The sequence below is a fragment of the Neofelis nebulosa genome, chromosome 2 (genome assembly GCF_028018385.1).
Source record: "Neofelis nebulosa isolate mNeoNeb1 chromosome 2, mNeoNeb1.pri, whole genome shotgun sequence".
NCBI lineage: Eukaryota > Metazoa > Chordata > Mammalia > Carnivora > Felidae > Neofelis > Neofelis nebulosa.
The window spans coordinates 145,990,463-146,016,547 of NC_080783.1; the positions used below are offsets into that span (position 1 = coordinate 145,990,463).

Genomic DNA, 26,085 nt, shown 5'->3' on the forward strand with positions numbered 1-26,085 from the left:
GAAACTGGCATCTTCAATTTCAAAGGAAATGGTGAGATTCCTAACCCACATGTGTCCTTTTGCCCAGGGGCCAGACTCTCAACTTGTCCTCCTTGGCTTCCTGCTCACTATCTGTAAGATGAAAGGAACTGATCTAAGATTTCTAGCAGATTCTTAGAATTCAATGTAATTCAATTAACATCTACTGAGTATCTGCTATGTGCAGTTTTGGGTGGTGAAAATGCAACTTTGTATCATTCAGGTAGAAATTCCCAGGGATCCTATAACCTGCTTGAGAAATTGTTCTAGAACAAAGGTCAACACAAACAGTATTATTTCTTTTGCCTCATCAACCTAACAGCAAAGGAAGAAAACATTTTCCCAAAATGATTTATCCTAAAACCCTGAGATCTACTGGGGATTCTTGAGATAGGTCACTGGGGTTTATGGAAAAGCATTCCAAATTCCTTCTGCTTTTTCCTTCAGGAGTGACTTCACCTAACCTTGACAGTGACAAAGAAACTTCTTCAAGGAAAAATAACTTTGAAAGGAAAAAAAAAAAGGATTTGAATAATCATTCAGATCTTAACCATTCTTCCAACAGGAAATATGAGCATATTAACGGTACCAGAAAAATGTGTCAAAAGAGGCTCAACTGGAAAAAGAAAAGGTAACTTTTTCTTAAACTCTTTCCAGTGATGGAAATTATTCATGGGAATCCAACAGGGAGAAATCTCTGAGGGTAAAACACTGCTATTTTACTGGTGGGTCTTTAGAAATACCCTAACTTTCCATCCATCCCCATTCTAAGAAATCAACTTCCATTGGAAAATTCCAGGCTCGGGCAAAAAAGTCTACTTAACTTACATTCTAATGTAAAACACTGTTTGCCAGACAACTTCCATCACTCATCAGGGTAGCATTGCTTCTCTCTCTTTTTTGTAATGATACATTACGGAACAATTCTAAACTCGCAGACGCAAGACTATACTTTCAGGCATCATTTTTATAGTTTGTTACTAGAGAAGTTTCTATGAACGTGTAGAGCACTAGAAACCATGAGGGAGAGAGGCAGTGTTGTCTCCTGGAGTGAAACTGGCCCTAAGTTTGCTTCTGCAAAGGCAAGGCCATTTGTCACTGATGATGTATCTTTCTTCTCTTTCTTTGTGACCGGGAGAGGGAGGGTGGATTTGTGAGAGAGAGCCCCCTGAATGGCTTTCTAATCAATTAATTAATCAAGTAATTCTCAGATGCATTTGCCTTCCTACCTTGATTCTAATGTCAGATTCTAAATGAAATTTGTACCAGCACACATACAAACAGAGGCTTTAGAAGTAAGAGTCACTCTGGATGATATTCCCTTTCCACTTACCAAAAAAGGTAAGTTTTTTGTTTTTGTTTTATTTATTTATTTACTTACTTATTTACTTTTAGTTTTTGCTTTGGTTTTACATCTCAGGACACGGTGTCACCTGCTATTTGCTGATCAAAACGTAAATCCAGTTGACATCCTTAATGTCTCTTTCCTACCTCCTCTATATCTCATCCATGCGCTTGTCCTGCTGGTTCTGCTACCAGCTCACCATCCAAGCCTTCCGCTGCTCTCGCTCTCCCCTGCTGCCATCCGGGTCTGAGCCGCCGACATCTCACATAAGGAGTGCCACTCTGGTTTCCTAAACTCTCTTCTCCTCCTACTCTTGCTCCCCTAAGATTCATTTTTCCCATAGTTTTCAGGTTGTTCTTCAAGAGCTTCAATCTGACCATCCTCTTTGTCCCCTTGCCATCTTCCAATGTCTTCCACTACCCTGAAATAAAAGGAAACCTTCTGGCCTTGAAGGCTCTGTGTGATTTGGCCCACTTCTTTGAACTTGCTGCATATTGCTCATCTCTTACTCACCACTCCTAGCCTCTCTCTACAAAATGGTATTTCTCGAACCCAAACATCAACCTTCTTCTCACCTCAGCATCTATGCAATTGCTGTTTTCTCTCTCTGGAGTTCTCTTTAGATTCTTCTCACTGGCCTTTCTTCCCCACAAGTGCTCCACGAACAAGCACCATAGGGATCACACAGGACCTTGTAAGAAATGCAGAAGCTGGCACACAACCCCTCATCTACTAAATCATAATCAGCCCTTATACAAGATCACCACGTGATTCATATGCAAATTGTAGGTTGAGAAGGTCTAGCTTAGGTCTCAGTGCAATTGTCACCTCCTCTGAAAGGCTTAACTGACTCTCAATCCAAATTAGCTTCCCAAATCACTCTCTATTACACCATGTATTTGATTTTGTTCCGATGGCTGTTAACTTTTTTTTTTTTTTAATGTATGAAATTTATTGTCAAATTGGTTTCCATACAACACCCAGTGCTCATCCCAAAAGGTGCCCTCCTCAATACCCATCACCCACCCTCCCCTCCCTCCTACCCCCCCTCAACCCTCAGTTTGTTCTCAGTTTTTAAGTCTCTTATGCTTTGGCTCTCTCCCACTCTAACCTCTTTTTTTTTTTTTTCCTTCCCCTCCCCCATGGGTTTCTGTTAAGTTTCTCAGGATCCACATAAGAGTGAAACCATATGGTATCTGTCTTTCTCTGTATGGCTTATTTCACTTAGCATCACACTCTCCAGTTCCATCCACGTTGCTACAAAGGGCCATATTTCATTCTTTCTCATTGCCACGTAGTACTCCATTGTGTATATAAACCACAATTTCTTTATCCATTCATCAGTTGATGGACATTTAGGCTCTTTCCATAATTTGGCTATTGTTGAGAGTGCTGCTATAAACATTGGGGTACAAGTGCCCCTATGCATCAGTACTCCTGTATCCCTTGGGTAAATTCCTAGCAGTGCTATTGCTGGGTCATAGGGTAGGTCTATTTTTAATTTTCTGAGGAACCTCCACACTGCTTTCCAGAGCGGCTGCACCAATTTGCATTCCCACCAACAGTGCAAGAGGGTTCCCGTTTCTCCACATCCTCTCCAGCATCTATAGTCTCCTGATTTGTTCATTTTTGGCCATTAACTTTAGATGAAAGTACCTTATTTGTTAACTGATATATTTATTTTTTTCCCCACTAGACTGTAAGCTCTATGAAAGCAGGAGGCATGTTTACATTGCCCACTACTGTTTTACCACCTAGCCTATGTCATCAATACATATTTGACAGATAAATGAATATTCACATATGACTTTAATCTTAATGATCAAAGAGATGGTGAAATAGAATAAGTTTTTGACCTGTATTTATCTGGCTTTATCTGACCTAATAACCAACCAGAAAAAAATATGAATCGAATCAATTGTTTTGGCATAAATCACTTGCTGTACTCCAGTGGAATTTAAGGAAGGAAGGAAGGAAGGAAGGAAGGAAGGAAGGAAGGAAGGAAGGGGGGAGGGAGTGGGGAGAGAAAGATGGTTGGCCTTGGAAGATGTCAGGGTAATAAATGAAGTGACATTGCAAAGGATTCACAGGATAGGACTACAGAGATAAGTAAGAGATTATGGCAGGCTCCCCAACATGGTGTAAATTATGCTATTATTGGTATTTCTCACCTAGAGCTTGTAAAACATTGAAGATTGAAGCTTTATATTTTGTATTGTATTCCCAGGAATATGTCACTAACTAGTAGCCCTTAAGAAGGAGAACGTATGTTAGCAATATGTGTGGGGTGAAAACCCTCAGTACTGTGTTTCTCCTTTATTCTCACAGAACTACCACACTCATAACACGTCTGACACCAGATGTGCAAAATTTTTTTTTCCCACATCAAGCAATTCTGTGACACCAGCTTGGTGTCCTGCAAATGAACTCAATTCTGACATCTACCTGGAGATGGGATCAGATCAGGTTAAGGGCTCAGTCCCAACAGACCGTCTCCCATTTCAGATGCCAATTTTAAGTAGTAGGTCTCCAGGTAACCCACAACTTCTGTTCAACTTGGCTAAAATCAGAGGTTCTTGGGGCGCCTGGCTGGCTTAGTCAGTGAAGCATGTGACCCTTGATCTCAGGTTGTGAGTTCAAGCCCCACACTGGATGTAGAGATTACTTAAAAAAAAAAAAAAAAAAAAAAAAAAAAGTCTTTTTTTAAAAAAATCAGAGGTTCCCATGACTTCCTCTCCTGTGGATTTGATTATTTGCTAGAACAGCTTACAGAACTCAAGGAAATACAGAGAGTTACCAGTTTATGAAAACATGATAAAGGATACCCATGAACAGCCAGATGAAGGTCTACATAGGATAAGGTTGGGAGGGTTCCAAAGGCTTCATCCTCCCAATATGCAGAGGTGTTCACCAACATGGAAACTTTCCAAACCCCATACTATTGAGATTTTATGGACACTTCTTCATGATCAATTGTTAACTCCATTTCTATTGAGATCAAATTGGATAATTAAACATCAGGAGTTTGTGCTTTGCAAACAGGAGGGAATCAATACCTATGTGCTGAATGAATTAAGAAAAGAATGGTTCCCTGTCCTGATCTTTCAGGATGGTAACTCCATAAACAAATATTAACCCTCTCCTCACCAAAGGTGGAGATTGTATGGTGAGAACAATAGCACAGTCCGAAGGGTGTGTGTTACAGCTCCTCGAGCAGACCGTCCTTCCCCATGGTGTACACAGAGCAAGGAGCAAGGCCTGCTTTAAAAGCGTAAGAGATGAGGGGCCTGGCTGGGTCAGTTGGCAGAGCGTATGCCTCTTGGTCTTAGGGTTGTAAGTCTGAGTCCCATGTTGAGTGTAGGGATCGCTTAAAAATAAAGTCTTTAAAAAACAAAAAGAATGCAAGAGCCGTATACTCACACCACACCTGTTTTAACGCTCTATTGCCAAGATTTTTAATAATTTTATCTTTGTATTGGATTTTTACACTACATTGATGGGAGCATGTGTGCAAGTAAAGACAGGTATAATATGAGTATCTACTCTTCCTTGTTGTTCCATTTGCATGTGACATTCTTGATGTCCCATGAGCGCAGAATTGCCATGGATCCCCATGATGTCGGGGAGTTCAGTGTTACTCAAGGCAGACACAAGGTAAGTGAGTTCCATCTATAACAGAGGGCGGCAGGCACACAGAGCCCTCAGAGGACTTGCTTTCTGCTTGACCCAGAACTTGATTTGAATGTAGAAAGAAAGTAATGGTGCTCTAAATATAAATAATGTTGGGGCGCCTGGGTGGCTCAGTCGGTTGAGCGTCCGACTTCGGCTCAGATCATGATCTCATGGTCCGTGAGTTCAAGCCCCGCGTCAGGCTCTGTGCTGACAGCTCAGAGCCTGAAGCCTGATTCCGATTCTATGTCTCCCTCTCTCTGACCCTCCCCCGTTCATGCTCTGTCTCTCTCCATCTCAAAAATAAATAAACGTTAAAAAAAATTTTTTTTTAAATAAAAAAAATAAAACACACGTTGAAGGGGTGGGGGGTAGGCAAAATGGGTGAAGGGGAGTGGGAGACATAGGTTGCCAGTTATGGAATGGATAGGTCACAGCACAGGGAAGAGAGCCGGTGGTAGTGTAACAGCATTGCAAGGTGACAGATGGTAGCTACACTCGTGGTGAGCACAGCATAATGTATGGAGGAGCTGAATCACTGTGTTTTACACCTGAAACTAAGGTAACGTGTGTCGACTACACTTCAATTTTAAAAAGTGGAAAAAAAGGACATTGCATAATATAAAGATGAATGCTAAATGTTATACTAATCTAAAATTTTAATTTTTACTTAGAATGACATTAAGTCGCAAATGAAAAATACCATCACAAATCAACAGAATGAGGCAGAAAAGAGCAAACTTTCTACTTTATTTATTTGTTTACTAAATATTTATTTTTGAGAGAGAGAGAGCACAAGAGCAGGCTAGGGGCAGACTGAGAAGGGGACAGAGGATCCAAAGTGGGCTCTGTGGGGCTTGAACTCACAAACTGTGAGATCATAATCTGAGCTGAAGTCTACGGCTTAACTGACTGAGACACCCAGGTGCCCCTAGCTAGCTAGCTAGCTAGCTGTGTTTTAAGTAGGCTTTACTCCCAGCACAGAGCCCAACCCAGGGCTTGAAGCCACAACCTTGAAATCAAGACATTGAGATCAAGACCTGAGCTGACATCAAGAGTTAGATGCTTAACCAACTGAGCCAGGTGCCCCGAAAACTTTCTTTCTTTCTTTTTTAAAAAATTTAACATTTATTTTTGAGAGACAGAGACAGTGTGTGAGCAGGGGAGGGGCAGAGAGAGGGGAAGACACAGAATCCAAAGCAGGCTCCAGGCTCTGAGCTGTCAGCACAGAGCCCCATGTGGGGCTTAAATTCACTAATGGTGAGATCATGACCTGAGCTGAAGTCAGATGCTTAATCGACTGAGCCACCCAGACACCCCGTCAAAAACTTTCTATTTTAAAAATGACTGCTTTTAGAGTGCCTGGGTGGTTCGGTTGGTTGAGCAAGTGGCTCTTGATTTTGGCCCAGGCCACAAGTTCGCAGTGGTGAGACTGGCCTCACGTCCGGCTCCACACTGAGCTGAGTGCAGAGCCTGTTTGAGATCCTCCCTCTCTTTCTGCCCCTCTCCCCTGCTCACTCACCATCTCTCTCTCTAAAATAAAATAAGCATGAAAATGACTGCTTTTACAGTAACCACAAACTTGCTTCTAGCTAACAATCTGCAAGCTATCTCTCAAGGGGCTTTTCTTAAAGGAGACAAACCTTCCTCTCCACCCCCTAAAAGTACCACAAAACATTTCAAATGTACCGACTTGAGTACTTTCTCCATCTGGTGCCATTTCCCTTTGATATGAACATACACTCATTCACTAGACATTCTCTGAGTGGAATAGCAGCTCAAAGCTTGAAAGGAGCGTGTGTTCTGTTCCCTCTGGGCTAAAGCAAGGCTCATCCAGACCAGAATGACCTGGCAACCACCGGTTAGACACGCGGATTTAAAGTTTAACTTTACACCAACAGTGCAGTGCAGTCCAGGGCAAGGTCCACAGAGATAGATCCTGACACCCTTACCTTTTAGTGTCTTCATGTCTCTGGGTCATTGAGACCTTTAGGTTTTGGCCTCCACAGGAAGACTTCAAAGAGATAATGCTGCTTCTGGCCTGTAGACCCCATGGCCTGTAGCCAGTTGGAAAACTGCAACTATTTACCCAACAGAGCTTCTCAAGCCCAAAGCCCTGGGAAGGGAAATACAAGAGGCAGAGGGTGCATTTCTGAATGCCCCCAGGAAGGTTGCACCATAGCTGGTGGAAAGCCTGGCCTGCCAAGTCAGAAGCTCTCTTCTTATCAGCCATGTGACCTCAGGCAAGCAACTCTCCATTGTCTAGGCCTCTCTCTCCTCATCTATAAAGTGGGAGCAATGAGGGGCACCTGGATGGCTCAGCTGGTTGAGCGTCCGACTTCGGCTCAGGTCATGATCTCACGGTTTGTGGTTTGAGCCCCATGTCGGGCTCGGTGCTGACAGCTCAGAGCCTGGAGCCTGCTTCAGATTCTGTGTCTCCCTCTCTCTGCTCCTCCCTTGCTTGCACTCTGTCTCTCTCTCAAAAAAAAAGAAAAAGAAAAAAGAAAAGAAAAAAGAAAAAAGTATGAGTGGAGTAGCAACTTAAAGTAGGATCACGTGGCAGATCGTTGCAGGCACCTGACAAGTCATACTGTTGAGTGTCCACATCCCCTTGTGATGGACTCTGCTATTCCTGACTTGTTCATCAGGAACCCAGGCCCTTAGGAGCCCTGAAGCCTCCATTCTTGACTTTTTGAAGCATTCATGCTGGACTAGACTGTAAAAGAATGAGATTTCTCTGAAGAGATAGACTCTCTAACAGCAGCACTGAGGTCCAGGCAGGTGAGTAAGGCAACCCCACACCCTTTGGTCTCAGTCAGATGACTGCAGCTCTTGGATGACCCCAGTGACCCCAGCTGACCCATGGAATTGTGAGAAATAATCAATCTGTGTGTTGTTTTTTCTAAATATTTATTTATCTATTTATTTATCTATTTATTTATCTATTTAGAGATAGAGAACATATGAGTGAGGGAAGAGTGGAGAGAAAGAATCCCAAGCAGGCTCTGCACTGCCAGCACAGAGCCCATCGTGGGGCTCCATCCCACGAACCGTGAGATGGGGACCCCAGCTGAAATCAAGAGTTGGACACTTAACCAACTGAGCCACCCAAGTGCCCCTAAATCTGTTTTTTTAAAGAGCAGGCCACAGAAGGCCTCTCTGATAAGGTGATGTGTAAACAGGAATGGAAGAAGGAAGTGGTTATGGATTGAATGTTTGTGTCTTCCCAAAATTCATGTGGGGAAGCCCTCTCCCCCACTGTGGCTATGTTTGAAGATGGGACTTCTAAGGAAGTAGCTAAAGTTAAATGAGGTTGTGAGCATGTGCCGAGGAAAGGCCAGGTAAGGACATAGCAAGCCAGGAAGACAATTCTCACTAGAAACCATATCGGCTGCAACCTTGATCTTGCACTTAAATCCTCCAGAACTGTGAGAAAATCCATTTCTGTTGTTGAAGCCACCCAGTCTGTGGTATTTTGTTATGGCAGCCCAAGCTGATAAGACAGAGCCATGTGGGTATGGCGGGGAGAGCACTGCAGCAAAAGGAGGGGCTGGTGCAAAGGTCCTGGAGTGCAGGCAAGCTGAATGCGGTAATGCTGGAGCATAGTAAAGAGGGCCAGATGAAGGATAAAGGGTCAGAGAGGGGAAGATGTATGCAAATCAGAGGGCTATTGAAAGACTTTGACTATTACTTGAAGTTTAAAGGAAAGTCTGCAGTTTGGAGGGACGGAGTGATATGTTTTCAGAGGACATGCATTTCTGTCATATTTGACTTTTATGTAACAATGAACATGTGCTAACTTTTGTAATCAGAAAAAAAGACTTCAGGACATTTAGAAGACTACATAAGAGAGAGCTAACAAGTACAAGCTGTGTCCTTTAATGCCAACATGTGGGTACAGGGGAAAGCAGGGAGGGGCAGCAAGAAATGAAAGGGTGGGGGAGACTGCAGCTGATGAGAAGGCCTTGGCTTCTTTGAGGACTTGTCCTGTTCTTTGGGAGCTGCACCTCTGTGGGACGGTGCAGGGCAAACATGGGGGCAGACGGTGGGGCAAGAACAGAGAATAAAGTGTGGGCTGAATTCTTTTTTTATTTTTATTTAAAAAAATTTTTATTTTTTAATGTTTATTTATTTTTGAGACAGAGAGAGACAGAGCATAAACAGAGGAGGAGCAGAGAGAGAGGGAGACACAGAATCTGAAACAGGCTCCAGGCTCTGAGCTGTCAGCACAGAGCCCGACGCGGGGCTTGAACTCACGGACCGCGAGATCATGACCTGAGCCGAAGTTGGCCGCTTAACTGACTGAGCCACCCAGGCGCCCCTCTTTTTTTAAATTTATTAGTTTTTTAAATGCTTATTTATTTTTGAGAGAGATCAAGCGTGAGAGGGAGAGGGGCACAGAGGGAGACAGAGGATCTGAAGTGGCCTCTGTGCCAACAGCAGAGAGCCAAACGTGACACTCGGACTCAAACTGTGAGCCCATGGCCTGAGCCAAAGTCAGACACTAAACTGACTGAGCCACCCAGGCGGCCCTCTTTTTTTTTTTTTTTTTAATGTTTATTTTTAAAAGAGAGAGAGAGAGGAGGGGCAGAGAGAAGCAGGGCACAAAGGATCCAAAGTGGGCTCTGTCCTGACAGTATTGGTCCTGAGCCCACTTCAGGGCTCGAACAGGGCTCGAAAGAGGCTCAAACTCAGGAACCGTAAGATTATGACCTGAGTCAGGTGCTCAACCAACTGAGCCACTCAGGTGCCCCTGAATTCTTTCTTGATAGGGATCAAGTACATCTGATTTGCCCCAGAACTTAACACATTGCCCAGCTTCTATAGGGCAAGAGCTGGATTATTTCTTACAGAAACATATGACCTGGCCTGAGCAGTTATTGTGTACCCCGCCCCCCATTCTCACCCCTATTCTTTGTTAGTATAGCCGAAGTTTAAAGGGGATCTTTAAGGGGCGCCTGGGTGGCGCAGTCAGTTGAGCGTCTGACTTCAGCCAGGTCACGATCTCGTGGTCCGTGAGTTCGAGCCCCGCGTCAGGCTCTGGGCCGATGGCTCGGAGCCTGGAGCCTGTTTCAGATTCTGTGTCTCCCTCTCTCTCTGCCCCTCCCCCGTTCATGCTCTGTCTCTCTCTGTCCCAGAAATAAATAAAAAACGTTGAAAAAAAAAAAAAAATAAAGGGGATCTTTAAATCCCTTTAGTGTAGTAGAGGGCGGATCTTTGGCATAATGAAAGGGTTAAAAGTCCACTGGATTAAGCCCTGCATACCTTGTGATTGGTTCCTAGTCTTTCAAATGTAAGAAATTGGGGCACCTGGGTGGCTCAGTCGGTTGAGCTTCTGACTCTTGGTTTTGGCTCAGGGCATGATCTCTTGATTCATGAGTTTAAGCCTGTGATGGGCTCTGCACTGACAGCCTGGAGCCTTCTCTCTCTCTGCCCCTCTCCCACGTTCTCTCTCAAAAATAAATAAATGTAACAAATTGAGCTGAATCTTCAAGTAAGGCTGAGATCTCACAGGTTCTCAGATAACACTTTACACCTCATCATCATGGGCTGGGACTAGCAGAGTTAAAAAAGCAACAGAAACACTGCTTTTTGTGTTTTCTTGTAAAACCTCCATTCACTTCATTTTATTCTTTAGTTGGCAGAGGAGTAGATGAATAGACAAAGATGCTCAATGCAAGCCTGGACAGAGAGTACTTTTTAAATGAGCATTCTGTTTAAAGTGCAAATGTGCTTTGCTATCAGCAACAGATGCATTTTCTAAACATTACGTATAACCCGCTTCTTTTTCTCAGTTCCAGAGGCGCTAACTCTGATGAACAGAAGGAAAGATTCTTTGTGTTTTGTGAATGATCACCCCCTTAGTCATCTGTTCTATAAATCTGGCATTTCATGGATCAGGTATTTTAAAAATCCTTTGAAGGAAGCATCGGCCAACTATTTCTGATGATAATTTTTTTAAATGTTTATTTATTTTTGAGAGAGAGAGAGAGAGAGAGAGAGAGGGAAAGAGAGAGAGAGTGTGTGTAAATGGGGGAGGAGTAGAGAGGGAGACAGAGAACTCAAAGTGGGCTCCAGGCTCTACGCTCTCAGCACAGAGCCTGACATAGGGCTTGAACCCACAAACTTTGAGATATTGACCTGAGCCAAAGTTGGACGCGTAACCAACTGAGCCACCCAGGAACCCCTGTGATCATAATTTTTTATCTTCTTGAATAGATTATAAAAATTTGAACATGTTTAGCCCCAATGACCAGTCTTAATGAAAGTTTCAAGTTAATGAAAAAGAAATGCAGAATGATGATCAGCACAGTGAAGGGTACTAGAATATGCCATCCTCAAATATGCCACTTTGGCATAAGGATAATTTTGAGCTGAAGGCAACTGAGAAGAAAAAGATACAAAAAAAGCTCTCTGCCCACCCCTATTTGCCTAAAAGTAGGATGTAAATTTGCAAAGGTGTCCCGTCTCTTTTCTCTACCAGGAGGACAGAAGTTCACCACTGGAGATGACCCTAGACCTTACCAGCTCAGAGATAGCACCAGAGAAATCTACAAAACAATCTTTGCTAAAACTAGCCTTTATCTACCATTAATTTCCCCATATATTTGCCTTCCTACAATTTGTCGCTCCTAGAAACTCGAAGCCCTTTTTTTTCTTAAGATTTCACTAAACATGTATTGTTCTTTTGCTAAAATGCTATGCAACCAACAAAACAAAGACAACCTACTGAATGGGAGATATTTGCAAATGACAGACATATCCAATAAGGGGTTAATATTCCAAAATATATAAAGAGCTCATACAACACACACCAAAGAAACCCAAATAATATAATTTAAAAATGAGCAGAAGACATGAGCATACATTTCTCTAAAGAAGACACACAGATGGCCAATAGACACATGAAAAGATGCTCTATATCACTCATTATCAGGGAAATGCAAATCAAACCACAGTGAGATATCACCTCATACCTGTCAGAATGGCTAAAATAAAAAACTCAAGAAATGATAAGTATTGGAGACGATGTGGAAAAAAAGGAACACTTGTGCACTCTTGGTGGGAGCCAACTGTGGAAAACAATATGGAAGTTTCTCAAAAAATTAAAAATTACTGTATGATCCAGTAATTCCACTACTGGGTATTTACCCAAAGAATACGAAAACACTAATTTGAAAAGACATATGCACTCCTATGTTTATTGCAGCATTATTTACAATAGCCAAACAATGGAAGCAACCCACGTGTACATCAATAGATGAATGGATAAAGAAATTGTGGCATGTATGTGTGTGTGTGTGTGTGTGTATATATATATATATATATATATATATATATATATATATATATGGAATATTAGTCAGCCATAAAAAAAGAATGAAATCTTGCCATTTGCAACAATGTGGATAGACCTAGAGGATATAATGAAATAAGTGAAATAAGTCAGAGACAAATAAGTACCATGTGATTTCAGTCATATGTGGAATTTAAGAAACAAAACAAATGAACAAAAGAGACACAGTGGGGCAGTTGATTGAATGTCCAACTCTTGATCTCAACTAGGGTCTTGATCTTAGGGTTGTGGGTTCAAGCCCTGCGTTGGGTGCCATGCTGGGCATGGAGCCTACTTAAAAAAATAATAAAAAAACAAGGCTTTATATATAAAAGAAAAAAGACAAAGGGGCAGCTGGCTGGCTCAGTTGGTAGAACATGCAACTCTTGATCTCTGGGTCATGAGTTCAAACCCCACATTGGGTGTATAGCTTACTTTAAAACAACAACAACAACAACAACAACAACAACAACAACAACAACAAACCCACAACAGATTCTAAAGTATAGAGAACTGATGGTTACCAGATGGGAGGGGAGTGGGGGGATGGGTGAAATAGGTGATGGGGATTAAGAGTATGCATATCATGATGAGTACTGAGCAACATATGGAATTGCTGAATCACTATATTGTACACCTGAAACTAACCTAACACTGTAGGTAGAATTGTAAAAAATGCTATACCACGCCTTTGAATGACTCCTCTCTGGGTGCTCCCTTGTATATGCATCATGCACTTGTTAATAAACTTCTGTTTGATTTCCTCTTGCTAATGTCTTGTCAGTCTAATTTACAGGGCTGTGTCTATGAACCTAAGATGGGTAGAGGGAAAACAATTTTTTTTTCCTCCCTTATATCAGCAACCAATTCCTTATCCTTATGTAACTAAAATAGTCAGCATTCCTTATTGAGGACCCAAAAAACTAGCTCAAGACACAGTCCTTTATTGCCGTTCTTCGGAAATTTGTCTTCCGGCCTTTGGCCAGATGGGTCACAGGGTCTGACCCAAGTTTAGAGAACTACTTAGAAACATTCATAACCAACCAAAGAGGGTTCCTAATGATACAGAGTCTGGTTACTCTGATTTGCTGAGCAAAATAAACAAGTGAATAAATGTATGAAAAGCTGCTTGTAAGGCATTAAGTACCCTGTGACTTGTCTTTGCTGACTTTTGAAAGGAGAGAAAGACACAATTCGTTCATAATCGGTCAGTGTCCATTTTCCTAGCTCTACCATAATATTACATTATAACTTTATTTTCCAGATTTTTTTTTTTTTTTGCTTATGGATATATCCTCCAAATGTTTTAGAAACTTTATTAATGAAAACCATTAAAATGTATGAAGCCCTCAACATGCTTAATCCTGTTCTAGGTGCTTCATACGTGTTAACTTACTGAATCCACACAATGCCACGAAGGAAATACTATCATTAACCCCATTTCACAGATGAGAAAGCAAAAGCACACCCATGTTAAGTGACTTGTCTGTTAGGTTGCAGGCTGGAACCCTGGCCACCACACTGCATTCCCTCAGTTCCAGTGACAAAGAGCAAGTGGCTGAACTATTGGCAGAAGGCTCTATTTACAAACAGGGACTTACGTCTGAGGCCACGAATTAATTTAAAATTTTTTTTTCAACGTTTTTTATTTATTTTTGGGACAGAGAGAGACAGAGCATGAACGGGGGAGGGGCAGAGAGAGAGGGAGACACAGAATTGGAAACAGGCTCCAGGCTCCGAGCCATCAGCCCAGAGCCTGACGCGGGGCTCGAACTCACGGACCGCGAGATCGTGACCTGGCTGAAGTCGGACGCTTAACCGACTGCGCCACCCAGGCGCCCCGGCCACGAATTAATTTAATTTCATACAACCAGGAAAGCAACTAAGTTCTAGCAACTAAGAACTCAGTGCGAGTAGTTAACTTACTACCTCTTGCAATCTTCCCCAAAGCGACTACACGGGGCCTGATTCATGGCAACCGAGCACACGTGTTATTTACCCCGTCTTCAGCTCCGGCTGGTGGAAGAACTGAGGCCATACTTAGAATGTGTCATTGGGCTAATTTTATTCTGTAAATAATAGAATAACTGTTGACAATATTTTAAAACATCCCCACCTATTTCCGCCTCCTCTGACCTCCTTCTTATTGCTCCATCTGCATACTTTCTTGGTCACTCCCAACCAAGAAAATTTTAGTCTAATCGAGATTAATTTTAGTCGTAGTGAATGACAAGATTTTTCTGCTTATGTTGTCTGTGTATTACTTGTGTTATATTGTAAAAGTTCTACTCACTTTTACAAGGAGTCAGAGATACATGACACACATAAGTGTTTTTCAAATGACAATTCACGTTTTGGTTAAAATTAACTCCGGGGCGCCTGGGTGGCTCAGTCAGTTAAGTGTCCCACTTAGGCTCAGGTCACGATCTCATGGTTGGTGAGTTCGAGCCTGCATGGGGCTCTGTGTTGACAGCACAGAGCCTGCTTGGGATTCTCTCTCTCTCTCTCTCTCTCTCTCTCTCTCTCTGCCCCTACCCTGCTTATTTTGTCTCTCTCAAAATACCTAAGTCAACTTAAAAAAAAATTTACTCCCAGGAAACTGAGCTCACTTTAGGTAAGATATTAGAACAAATTACAACGGATAAGGAACAATCACAAAGGATAAGAAATGCCAAAAACAAAAAACAAAAAAACCAAAAAAAACCCAAATCAAAACATTCTGGAGGCTTTGAAAGGTAAATCTGAAGCGGGGTGGGTTACAAAGGTACCAGAAGGGGTGGGAATGTTAGCTTCCTCAACTTTATACATTCTTTCTTTCTTCTAAGCAGTTTCTTCCAGTAAAACTGGTTCTTTCTCCCCAGGGACCACAAATATCTGATTCTTGTCCTAGCCCAGATGGTGGAGTGCAGGGACCGTCAACAGAAGAAGAAAGAGATCCAGTAAAAATAAAGGTCAGGACAACGCAGGCGCCGGTGCCGCCCGGGTTGGTAACAGCTTGAGAATCTGTCTCAAATGCCATGCTGGAAAGAAAAGTCACATCTGCCTGGAGGGCCCAGCAAATGTTACAGTGTTTTCCTGCACCCACCTTTCTGGACCTGTTGAATGTCACTCTTCACCACATTTACTCTGCATCAAATAGTCCAGACAGAGCTTTCTCATTGCGGAGTAAATGACCATGAGTAAAGATGGCCATGCCTTGAACATTTAGTGAGGGGAAAATAATTACATTACCTTGGGTGGATTGCCTTTTCATGACTGTCAGACAGCCTACCAGAGGAAACAAGTCGTAACGCTAAGGACAGATGCTGAGACACATCAAAAACTCCTATTACTAAAGAATGAAGAAAAGCCTTGGCTTGGGGCGGATTTATATAACCAGATGTCAACACAGCTTTCACAACCTCTTTCTGAATTGCTGACAGAGCACCAGACATCTGCCGTGTCGTTTGGTGAGAGAGCGTGACTCTGGTTGTAGACACACATGAGTCTGTGGCTAGTGTCTGCTACCTACAATGTGGAACCAGAGACAGGTTAGCTTGCCTGAATCTGTTTTCTCATCACTGGGGACAATGCTTTTCTCTTCCTGGTCTGGTGAGGATTGAACGAGATAAGCTAGGCACATCCTCTGATTTAACAGTGCCCTGGTCTCCTGTTGGCTAGGTGGCCTCAGGCGGATTGTCTAACTCACAGTTCCCTCATCTGTCAAATGGGGATAATTCATACCACCCAGGTTTGCTGGAACAAGTCAGTCAGTCAAGTGCCCATCTAGTATACAGTCTGAGCTGCTATTGCTACTTATATTGCTCAATCCACGTTCAAAGGTGTTCTTTCACCTTCAGAAATGGAAACCTGAAACACATAATCCCCTAGATAATAGCAGTTACATAGAACTGATAAGTGGAAGGCGTCATCTTGAATATGCATCAGCTACTTCTTGGGCAGGAATGAAAAAATGGACTTGGGCTAAATTGTTTGCCTAGTGTGATGATAAATTAATAGCAGGCTGTGTTTGCTCACCGTTTATCTCCAGGGAGCTCTGAGCACCATGCTGACATAATCTTCAAAACATCCTGGCGAAAAGAAGCTGATGAGTGATTGAATCACCATCTTCAAGACGATGAAGGATTGTCGTCTGGATGGTGACCAGCTGTTCCCACCACAACCAAAGCAGATAAAGAGCCGGCAGGCCTAAGTCATAGGAAAGATTGGGGTTAAACCCTGGGAGATACATCTTGAAGAGGTTTCCATCCAGGCAGTATCTCATTTCAAAGTACTGAATTATGTGGCTACTATTGAATTATAGCTTCCCACTGGCAAATTGAAAACACAGATTTCTCTACAGTATACACACAACTTGGCTTAACACCTGGATGATTCCTTTGGGCGGGTCTTCCCCTGAAATGACTCCAGCCAATTTCCATGCCAGGCTATTTGGCAGTTCCCCAGGGACATTCTGGAAAGGCTCAAATGAGCAGGTTATCCCACGGTTGAGTGAGCTTTAAGCAGCTAACCCAGACGCAGTCTGAAGGTGAAACAATGGAATGGGGTTGTTTAGCCACCTGGGCTTGTGAAGAGTGTCCATGGCCTGAACATGGACACATAGGTCATTAGAGCAGTTATAGGACCTTCGAAACTTCAGACTCCTCCACCATCTCTTCAAGCAGTCAACAACAGTAGGACTACACACTGCCTTCCTATGGTTGCCATAGTGATAGGAATGGTATGGTTGCCAGCAGGAGCAAAGGGGAAGCATGGAAGTTGGCATAAGCCACAAGCATCAGCCCAACTCTGGTTTCCTCCCCAGTGAGAGCCCAGCGGCAGGCTGAAGGGAGAGGCAGAGCCCAATGGTGGAAAAAACACTAGTCATCGGCACCAACCTCTTCCCAGCTCCTGATGATGGCCAGCCAACTCGTTTTTGGTAGGTGTGCTACTTCGGACAATGCTTCTCAAGTTTTGACATGCCTATAAATCACCTGGATATTACTTTGTTAAAATATAGATTTTGATTCCATTGGTCTGGGTAAAGGATCTGAGATTCAGCATTTCTGAGAAGCTCCCTGCACAGCAGCTTGAGCAGCAAAGTCTCTGGGACTTGCATGTATGAGAGCCCCCTAATGCACAGAGGCCTCCACAAGACAGAATTTACTCCTCCTTTATGTAATCCTGCTCTCTGAATTTGTCAGGCCCACCCAGTCTTCTGTTGCAGGCCCATGCCTGCTTTGTTTCCCTGGGTCTGCAGTCTACACTGGACTCCCTTCTAAAATCTGCAGTTTAACCAGAAGCAATGGGGAAAGGGATGGCAGGCCCTTCCCTTAAAGGGCTCAATCCAGAAAGTGCACATTCCCTTTCCACTCCCACTCTTTTGGCTAGAATTTAGTCACATGGCCACAGCCAGCCCCAAGTAAGGTTGGGAAATATTTTATTTTGTACATATTTTATGCTGTGTTCCCGGTGTCCACTGAAAATTCCATACCAAGGAAGGGAAGGAGAGAATGCGTATTAGGGGACACTAACAGTCTTTTGTGACGGTTGGGGATAAAAATAATGGTAATGATGCAGTTTTGGGGGTGATGGCGGGGTTCGTAGCTGATGGCCAAGAAAGAATTCTTGAAGACGTCGTTGGTGCAAAAGGTGATTTTATTAAAGCACAGGGACAGGACCCGAGGGCAGGAAGAGCTGTGAGGCAAGGGTGGGGGTGGGGTGGGGGCTGGTGACCGGTTTAAGGAGTTGGGAGAGATAAAGTCTAGAGGGAGTTTCCAAACAGGCTTTCACATGCTAAAGACTTACTGCAGGCCTAGCTATTGTCAGGCTAAGGTTGTTTTTCCCTCTAGCAAAGAATTAAGACAGTAGGGAGTTCCTGGACTTTAGGCCATTGACGGGATTGTCTTGTTCTTGTAAACTGGTAGAGACTCCTATTTGTTTTTTTTGTTCTTTCCTGTTTTGGGGTAGTGGGAATGTATGTATGGAATATCATACAAGGTTGCGGGGGTGCTGTTAGCCTGTACTTTGCCCTCAGCTTGCCCCATGTTCCTCCATCAGTAACAGTAATCGTTATTGAGTACTTACTATCTGGCAGGCACAGCACCTTAAACGAATCACCTCATTCACTCTTTACAAAAAGCACCGTTGGGAGGCAATATTATTATTCCCATTTACAGATAAAGAAATTGAGGCTTAGAGAGGTTAAGTAGCCTGCTGCGGTCATACAGCTGAGGCAGAGTCAGGATTCAAATCCAGCCACTGTCAATCCAGAGCCTGGAATCTTAGTAGTAGGGAAAGAACTGATTATAGGAACAGCAGGTGGGGCTAGGCCATTTCAACCCTCAGAGGTGCGGGTGTGGGTCCTGAGTCTGAGACGAAACCCTGCAAAAAATTGACTGCAAAAAATCTTGTGCATTCCACAAGAAAGACTATGCTTACCTGTGACAATGTTTACGTTGCTATTCTTTGGAGTTGGAAGATTTGTGAACCAAGGAGCTTATTATTCCCCTGATAGCTGCGACATGGTGGTCACCTCAGGCTATACCAGACTTGAAAGGCGATGGTCTGTGGCCCTGCTGTTGTCTCCCCACCCACCAAGCCCCCCAAGCAGACACTACTCCGAATACCTGGTAGGGTTGTCCTGGGAGAGCCACAGCTGGCCAGGACCAGATGGGACCACTTCTTGTGTCAGTCACAAGTCAGAGGACATTTGAAAACTGTTTTCCAAAGTTCACCCCCTCCTTCTTCTTTCCATGAAAAGGGCTTTTTGTTAGTTCAGGCTTTGTTTGGGGATTCAGTTGATAAAGAGACCATTTTATTGTAATGAATTACTGGCCAAGTGGTGCCAGAAATCCTAGTGAGAGGCCAGCACTCTGGCTTTTATTCAGCAAGGTGAATGGAAACAGCTACTGGGCGTGGGTATCAAGGGCACTTTGGAGTTCACTGCCATCAGCAACTTCGGGTTTAGTTGCTGGTTGCCTCTGAGTTCAGAGGGGGCAGTCGGAGAAAGTGCTAGCAATAAAATGTAAGACTTTTCCCTTTATCTATGAAAAATGTCAAATGGGCAGGAACTGTGGGCCAGGACTTTTACAGAATGAACTCTTTCTACCTATTATTAAATTGCTAAATCTCCACTACAAAGACTGAGGTCCCTGTGACAATTTCAGCGCATTCTGAATCCCCCAAAAAGCCAGTTTTCTCCGTTGAGCCAACTGAAAGTGGGGGGAGGGGGGTCAAACAGGCACTAGTAAACCTCAGACTTTGTGGGACTCACACAGACATGGAATATTTAAAGTTTCTTTAAATGAATTCTCTCCAAATGGTGCTCAAGGGGCTTTGGAAAAAGAAATGAAAATACTGGTAAGCCAAAAGTCATACATTCTAACTTGTTTTTCTCCCATGTCTGGTACATGCGGTGGCAACGTAAATTTGTGAAGACACATGGACTGACAGTATATTTCATCATCTCATTTGTTGTTTTGTTGAGACTCCAAGATCCTGTATATTTAAAGTTTGCAAGATGAATCAGCATTTCTTGGGAAACCTCTCTTAAAATATTGCTACGTGCAAACAGTGGCAAGGAATGAGGCACTTAAATCAATGGACCATGAACTCTTCAGAGTTCAAGGAAATCATTAAGGGCTGATAAAGTCAATAGAAGTTTGGGTATGTTTGAAGGCATGTAACACCAATCAGTTCTAAGCGACTGAACCTCAAGTATTGATTAGGAAATGGGTACCCACGGGCCAGGGCCAGCTGTCAAGCTTGGGAGTGTCACAGACAGGTTCCTACAGAAGACCTCTCTGCAGAGCACGGTGACCAGGGGGTGTCTTGCCATTTATGCCCTTCAAAATAACATACACTTGTTTTAAGAAAGGAAAGCAAGTTTCCTAGTCCATAAAGCAAGGATCGTTGAAATCTGGCCTGTTCACCTCACAAGCATCCTTCTAAAAATGCTGTGCCCATAGTCTGCTGGTGGCATTACTATGCAGGGAGGATAGTGCCCTATGTGGCCGGTGGGAAGGAAACGTCTGTTTACAAGCAGAGTTGATGGGTACAAAACCTCCCTGAAGCTCCTCTTTAAGTGTTACCTCTCCCAGCCGTAATTCATTCACGTAGATTCTGCACACCTTCTAGATTACAATTATAATTAATCATTTGTATAACTGGCATTATGAGTATTCTCTTCCTCACTTTGCTAAAAAGCTGCAGTAGCCAGGGACTTTGACTCGTTCCAGCAGTGAATTCCCAGTTCCCTGGGCTGGCTAGGCGCATAGTAGAGAAATCAAAGGTGCGTATATGGAAGACAAATGGCTTATATATCCCAAATTTGCCCTTGTCCTTTGATTTTCTGAACCTGGGATTTTATACACTTGTCTTTTAGGAAGAGAGACAGTGGCTGGGATGCTGGAGATAGGGTCAGTTCCTAAGGCAGCCAGAGAGGACAAGGCTTTCTCTATTAGTGGTAACACTTCCCAGAGTATTTGTAAGTCTACAGCCAACAAAGATTCATCACCACTTGCAACGGGCCGGTACTCTGAGACCAGTTTGGGGAGGAAAAGCAAGGATGTGAGTCCATATTTTCACATTCTCTGCAAAATCCTTCAATTCACGCTAAAGTGTGACAAGAGAATGTCCAGTTTCTTTTTAAGTTCATTTATTTTTAGTAATCTCTATATCCAAAGTGGGGCTTGAACTCACAACCTCGAGATCAAGAGTCACATGCTCTTCTGTCTGAGCCAGCCAGGCCCCTCCAGTATCTTACTAGATGAGTCCAGTCTTTTCTAGAGAGGACATTATTTTGTCATCAGGAATGTCAAACAGTCCTCTTCTCTTGAAAAAACACCCCTGTAGAAAGGCTAAGAAACACCTGCTGACCAATACCTAAACAGATGGCAGCGAATTTCTGTACACTTTGTAGGTTAAAGAAGGAAAACCATCATCCAAAAAGTACATTCTGCCAGCATTTCCTTGGACATGACCCCTCCTAGGTGCAGACAAACACAGGAAATACAGCTTGTCACTGAAATCAATAGGGAAAGTCAGTTTTCCAATTTAATGAACTTTAAGTCCCGTTTTCCCCCGCAACAGTGAAAAGGGCAAGAAATTAATGACCCTTGATTTTGTGTTATCGTCCAAATATTCATACATTGCAAAGGTTTTTTTTTCAAGATTAAAAATAATGTTTATTTATTTTGAGATTCAGGGGAGAGGGACAGAGAGAGAGAGAGGGAGAGAGAATCCTAAGCAGCCTCTGTGCTGTCAGTGTGGAGCCCAATGTGGGCTTGACTCTAAGAACCGTGAGATCATGACCTGAGCTAAAATCAAGAGTCTGACGTTCAACCAACTGTGCCACCCAGGTGCTCCTGATATACTGAAAAGTATTAATCATTAAGCCATTATAATTTTTGTCCTGGTTGTAATTAATTTTTACAAAAATCATTTTCTATTCATTGGCAACCTTATAGTATTGGTAGAAAAATGTATCTCATAATCCAAACTCCAGACTATAGAAAAATAGCCATTAGTAAGGGGGATGTTATTTTACTTTTCCTTGTTATTTTTTTTTTAAATAATGCCCCCCCCCCCCGCCCCACAAACTGAAAGTCTACACACCTTTATCGTGTTCCAGGCCTCCAAGAGTATAAAATCTATAAAATGGGATTCTCAGAAGCAGGAGCCCTAGCCCAGTATTATAAGAAGTGCTTATCTGAGGCACTTTAAATTAAAACAGGAAGGAAATCAGTATTTCAGCAAATCTACATTTACAAGTTGGGACCCGATGTGTCTTTAAGTGGTCTGAGTTAAACCAATATTGCATCGGTCAAGCAAAGTAAATCAAGACACCTCCCAAAAGGTGGTAGAGTAAGAAAAATGCCAATTTAATCATTTACTTTAGCAGGCAAGCAATTTGTAAACATTCAGTAGCGGCAGCATCCAAGTTACAAACAATTTAAAAAGAAACCAAGATTAGTGATTATAATCGTTCCTTCCCTTTCCCCAAAAGAAAAAAAGAAAAGAGAAAAGATCTGGAAAGGAATGCCTGAAAACACTACAAACATGGAACATTCAGTTATGTCTTCTATCAGCCTTCTATGTGTCCTCTCTGTGTTTTATTTTTAAAGATGTATCTACTCCTAAAATGCATTATCTTGCAATAACTTGTACGTGAGTGTTTGCAATCTAGGAAGTGGTTCCTGCACACGGATGTGCACGTATCACCTCAGTTCAGATCCCATTTGCAAAGGGAATATTTATGTCTTGATTCAATGCTTCTTTGACTTCGAGTGGCAGGGTGTCAAAAAGATGGTCTTCCACAACAAGCCCGCTTTTCTTGAGCAGGCGACACTGGCCCAGCTGGGCTGGCAGGCGGTCCAAGCAGTTGCCCTTCAGCTCCAGCTGAGTGAGCTGGGAGAGCTGACCAATCTTCTCGGGGAGGAAGGTGATGCAGTTTTGCCCCAGATTCAAAGTCCTCAACTTCACACATTTGAACAACTGTTTTGGCAGAATGTCCACTTTGTTCCCGGTGATATGCAAATGCTGCAGGTTCTGAAGCAATCCTATTTCTATGGGAATCGCTGAAATGTTGTTGTAGCTCACGTCTAAGCATCTGAGTTTCTGTAAACTGAACACTGCCACCGGTAAGGATTCGAGCTTGTTGTTAGAGAAATAAAGTGACTCCAAGTTTTTGACGTGGGTGATGGAGGGAGGAATGGTGGCAATCTTATTATGCCATAATTTTAAACACGTCAGTCGTTTTAAATGCTGGAAACTGATGATCTCCTCAATTGTGCGTATGTTATTCGATTTTAAATCCAGTTCCTGCAAATTTGAGAGGCTGAAAATAGCATGGGGAATTCTCTCCAGCTCACAGTTCTGAAGTTCGAGCTCGGCGACATTCATCATTTTCTTAAGGCTGTTCAGTACCAAGAGTTTAGTGCCGTCATTGTGAATGACTAACTTTGTAAGATGCGGAGCCACATCTGTAATGTTGGAGGGAACTTTGGTCAAGTTACTCTTCACGTGGAGAATCTTAAGGTGCCGCAACTCTCGGAGAGATTCGAGTCCGATCATCTTATTGTTTTCAGAGTTCAAATTGCCTATCAAGTACAACTCTCGAAGGTTTTTGAGCAAATATACCCAGGCAGGAATTTCTGCCACATCGGTGAACTTCACGTGAAGGCATCTCAAGTGATCTCGGAGAAAGCTAAAAGCAGTCTGTTCCACTTTTGCAGGGCAGTGGCAGAGGTGAAGCTCTTGGAGGTTAGTCATCTGAGAAATCTTAGCGGGAATTTTAGCTTCCGGAATCAGTTCAAGTTTGAGCACATCCAGGTCTGTGAGGTCAAAGACAGCATCGGGCACGCCTGACAGCATAAACAGATGCAGCTCCTGCTTGTCCTGGGCGTTGCGGGACACGTGCTGCCTGAGTTTTTCAAACGTCCACTCGTGGTTCAAACTGATTTCCCTAAGTTTATTTTCACTGACTTCTGACAAGAACACACCAAAGCGCTTCGAATACAGCTGGTCATATTGGTCTACCATGTGTAGAAGGAACGCAAAATCATTCTTGACATCTGGAATGTCACTGAAGCTGCTCTCTTCTCTGACTTTTTCAAAAGAATATTCCTTTAAAGGTATCCTGAATAACCAGAAGAGAGTGTAGAGGCAGATAAAACCATAAACACAAATAATGGATATGTAACTGATGAGAAGCTTTTTCAGCATGTAAGCCATATTGTGGGTGCACTCAAATACCTCGTAACCAGTCAGGTGCTCCACTTTGGGCTTGCAGACGTGTTCAAAGCTGATTGCGTTGACAAAGTTTGCAGTATAGCAGAGGATAAAAATGAATTTGGCTGTTTTGATAAATGTTTGGACCACATAGAGCTTATAGATCAAGTCACTGTCTTCCACGTGAGCACGGAACTTCCTTACTTTCTCAAACAGGGCTTTGGCCTGCTCCCCATCTTTTTTATCAAGGATGGTCATGCTGGGGACTTCGATCACAGGCTTCTCGGCTGAAAATTTGAAGCCTGTTTTGTTGATCATCGGGGTACTGGCACTGGGGCTCCCTTCATCACTGCTGGTAGACACATGCTTTGGTAGAGTCTGGGCACCTGTTATTCTCTGCTTGTTTTCCTCCGAGTCTTCGCATGCTGTCTCAGACAATGCTTTAGTAGTCCACGGAGACTCAAAGCACTTTCCTAATATTGAAACAAAATGTTCTACCTTTGAGCATGTTTTTGGATATTTGAACCAAAAGTTGCTACTGACCATGAGAATAATAGTATGTATAAGAGCAAGGTATGGAAAGTACTTAGAATACCACGGAAGGGCCAGATGGTAACACATCTGATTAATAAATACGTATTGCTGAAAATCCAAGTTTGTTTTTCGGCCTGTTGGATCCTTCTTCTCTTTCTTTGTCTCCTGATTTGAAACTGTCGAATCTGTGTGAGGGTATGTGGCTCTGAGAGGTATGTCAGGTGTCACAGCAGATGTGCCAAAGGAAATGTCACTTGTCGTCCGCCCATCTTGGTCTTGGTCAGTGGCTGCTTCCATCTTGGGGATATTGGTGGTAACGTCGGCATTTCCCGGTGGGGTGTGTGCCTTTGAATTTACAGGAGATGGCAATACCGGCAAGCAGACCACCTGATCTTTGGTAAGTTGCATGGTTCCCGCAAAGATGGCTACCATCAACATAACGACAGCCAGGTAATCCATAAACACGTCCCACCATGGTTTCAGGATTCGGTAAGTTGGTTGAATGTCATTAAGTGAAGCAACTTCCGCAAGGGTAAACATTCCTAGAAAACAAGGAAACGAAAGACTTTATTACAAAGATACAAGTGAAAACATTAAGTAGAAAACAAAACAAGACAAAACCCAACACTTTACTTGCACCAAAGTAAAGTTTTCTCATCCACATCCTAGCTTTTTATCCAAGATAGGTATAGTAGTAAATAAACTAAAAGGAACGAACATATATGAGAAAAATTGCGGTCTGTTGTAGCTTTTCTCTCCTAGCCCAAGAGAAGAGAAAAAAATGGGAGAGGAATAATAAGAATGCCTACTAGGTAAGAAATTACAACACTTTGCTGAAGGTCTACAAGGGTTAGAGTAGAAATGGAGGCAGGAGCGGGGGCAGTTTGAGAACTATTTTAGGGGCAGAACTGGAAAGTCTTGCAACTTCCTGGACCATGAAGAAGGATATGAGAACAAGATGGTATTTGCTGTGGACTGGACTGATTTAAGGTTAAGACTGGAGTTTTAGGGAGAGGAGTGAGATGACTTCTATTTTGTTCAAGCCAAAATGGAATGGTCCGTGTATACTATTAACTTCTAGATAGCCTGTGTACCAGACTCAGGCTTACTGTTTATGAATGGTGAATGGTGTGCTTCTCCAAGCCTGGGGATGTTTACTTCTAAGGGTTATTCGGAAAGCTTAGATTAAGTAAGGACTATAAAGCTCTTATCACTCTGGTGGAAATGTGCCACAGACAGTTGAAATTAAGGGTCCAGAGTTTAAGAGAAATCTTACTATACATACTTGGGATTTATCAATATATGTAAACTGAAACTATGGCCTTGGATACAGCACCTGTGGAAAGCATGTGGAAGGAGAAGAGGGTCAAAGACACAGGTGGAATGGTCAGTGACATGACACCAAATAGGTCAGGCCCAGTAAGACCTTTGATCTCTACCAATGTGGGTGAGCCCAGAAGCAATGAAGGGA

The 26,085-nt window shown here is 42.9% G+C and overlaps 1 protein-coding gene and 1 pseudogene across 4 annotated transcripts in view; one reads left to right on the forward strand and one right to left on the reverse strand.

The window, feature by feature from the left end:
- The first annotated feature begins 960 nt into the window (after positions 1-960).
- Positions 961-1,195, forward strand: LOC131505730 (small nucleolar RNA U3; annotated as a pseudogene).
- A 21,015-nt stretch (positions 1,196-22,210) lies between these two features.
- LRRC8D (leucine rich repeat containing 8 VRAC subunit D) overlaps positions 22,211-26,085 on the reverse strand; it is a 122,200-nt gene continuing 118,325 nt past the window's right edge. For all 4 annotated transcript variants that reach the window (XM_058716645.1, XM_058716647.1, XM_058716648.1 and 1 more), the window contains one exon: positions 22,211-25,156. In XM_058716645.1, the coding sequence (XP_058572628.1) occupies positions 22,578-25,154 (2,577 nt within the window). In that variant the 5' untranslated portion in view covers positions 25,155-25,156 and the 3' untranslated portion in view covers positions 22,211-22,577. The remainder of the gene's footprint in view (positions 25,157-26,085) is intronic.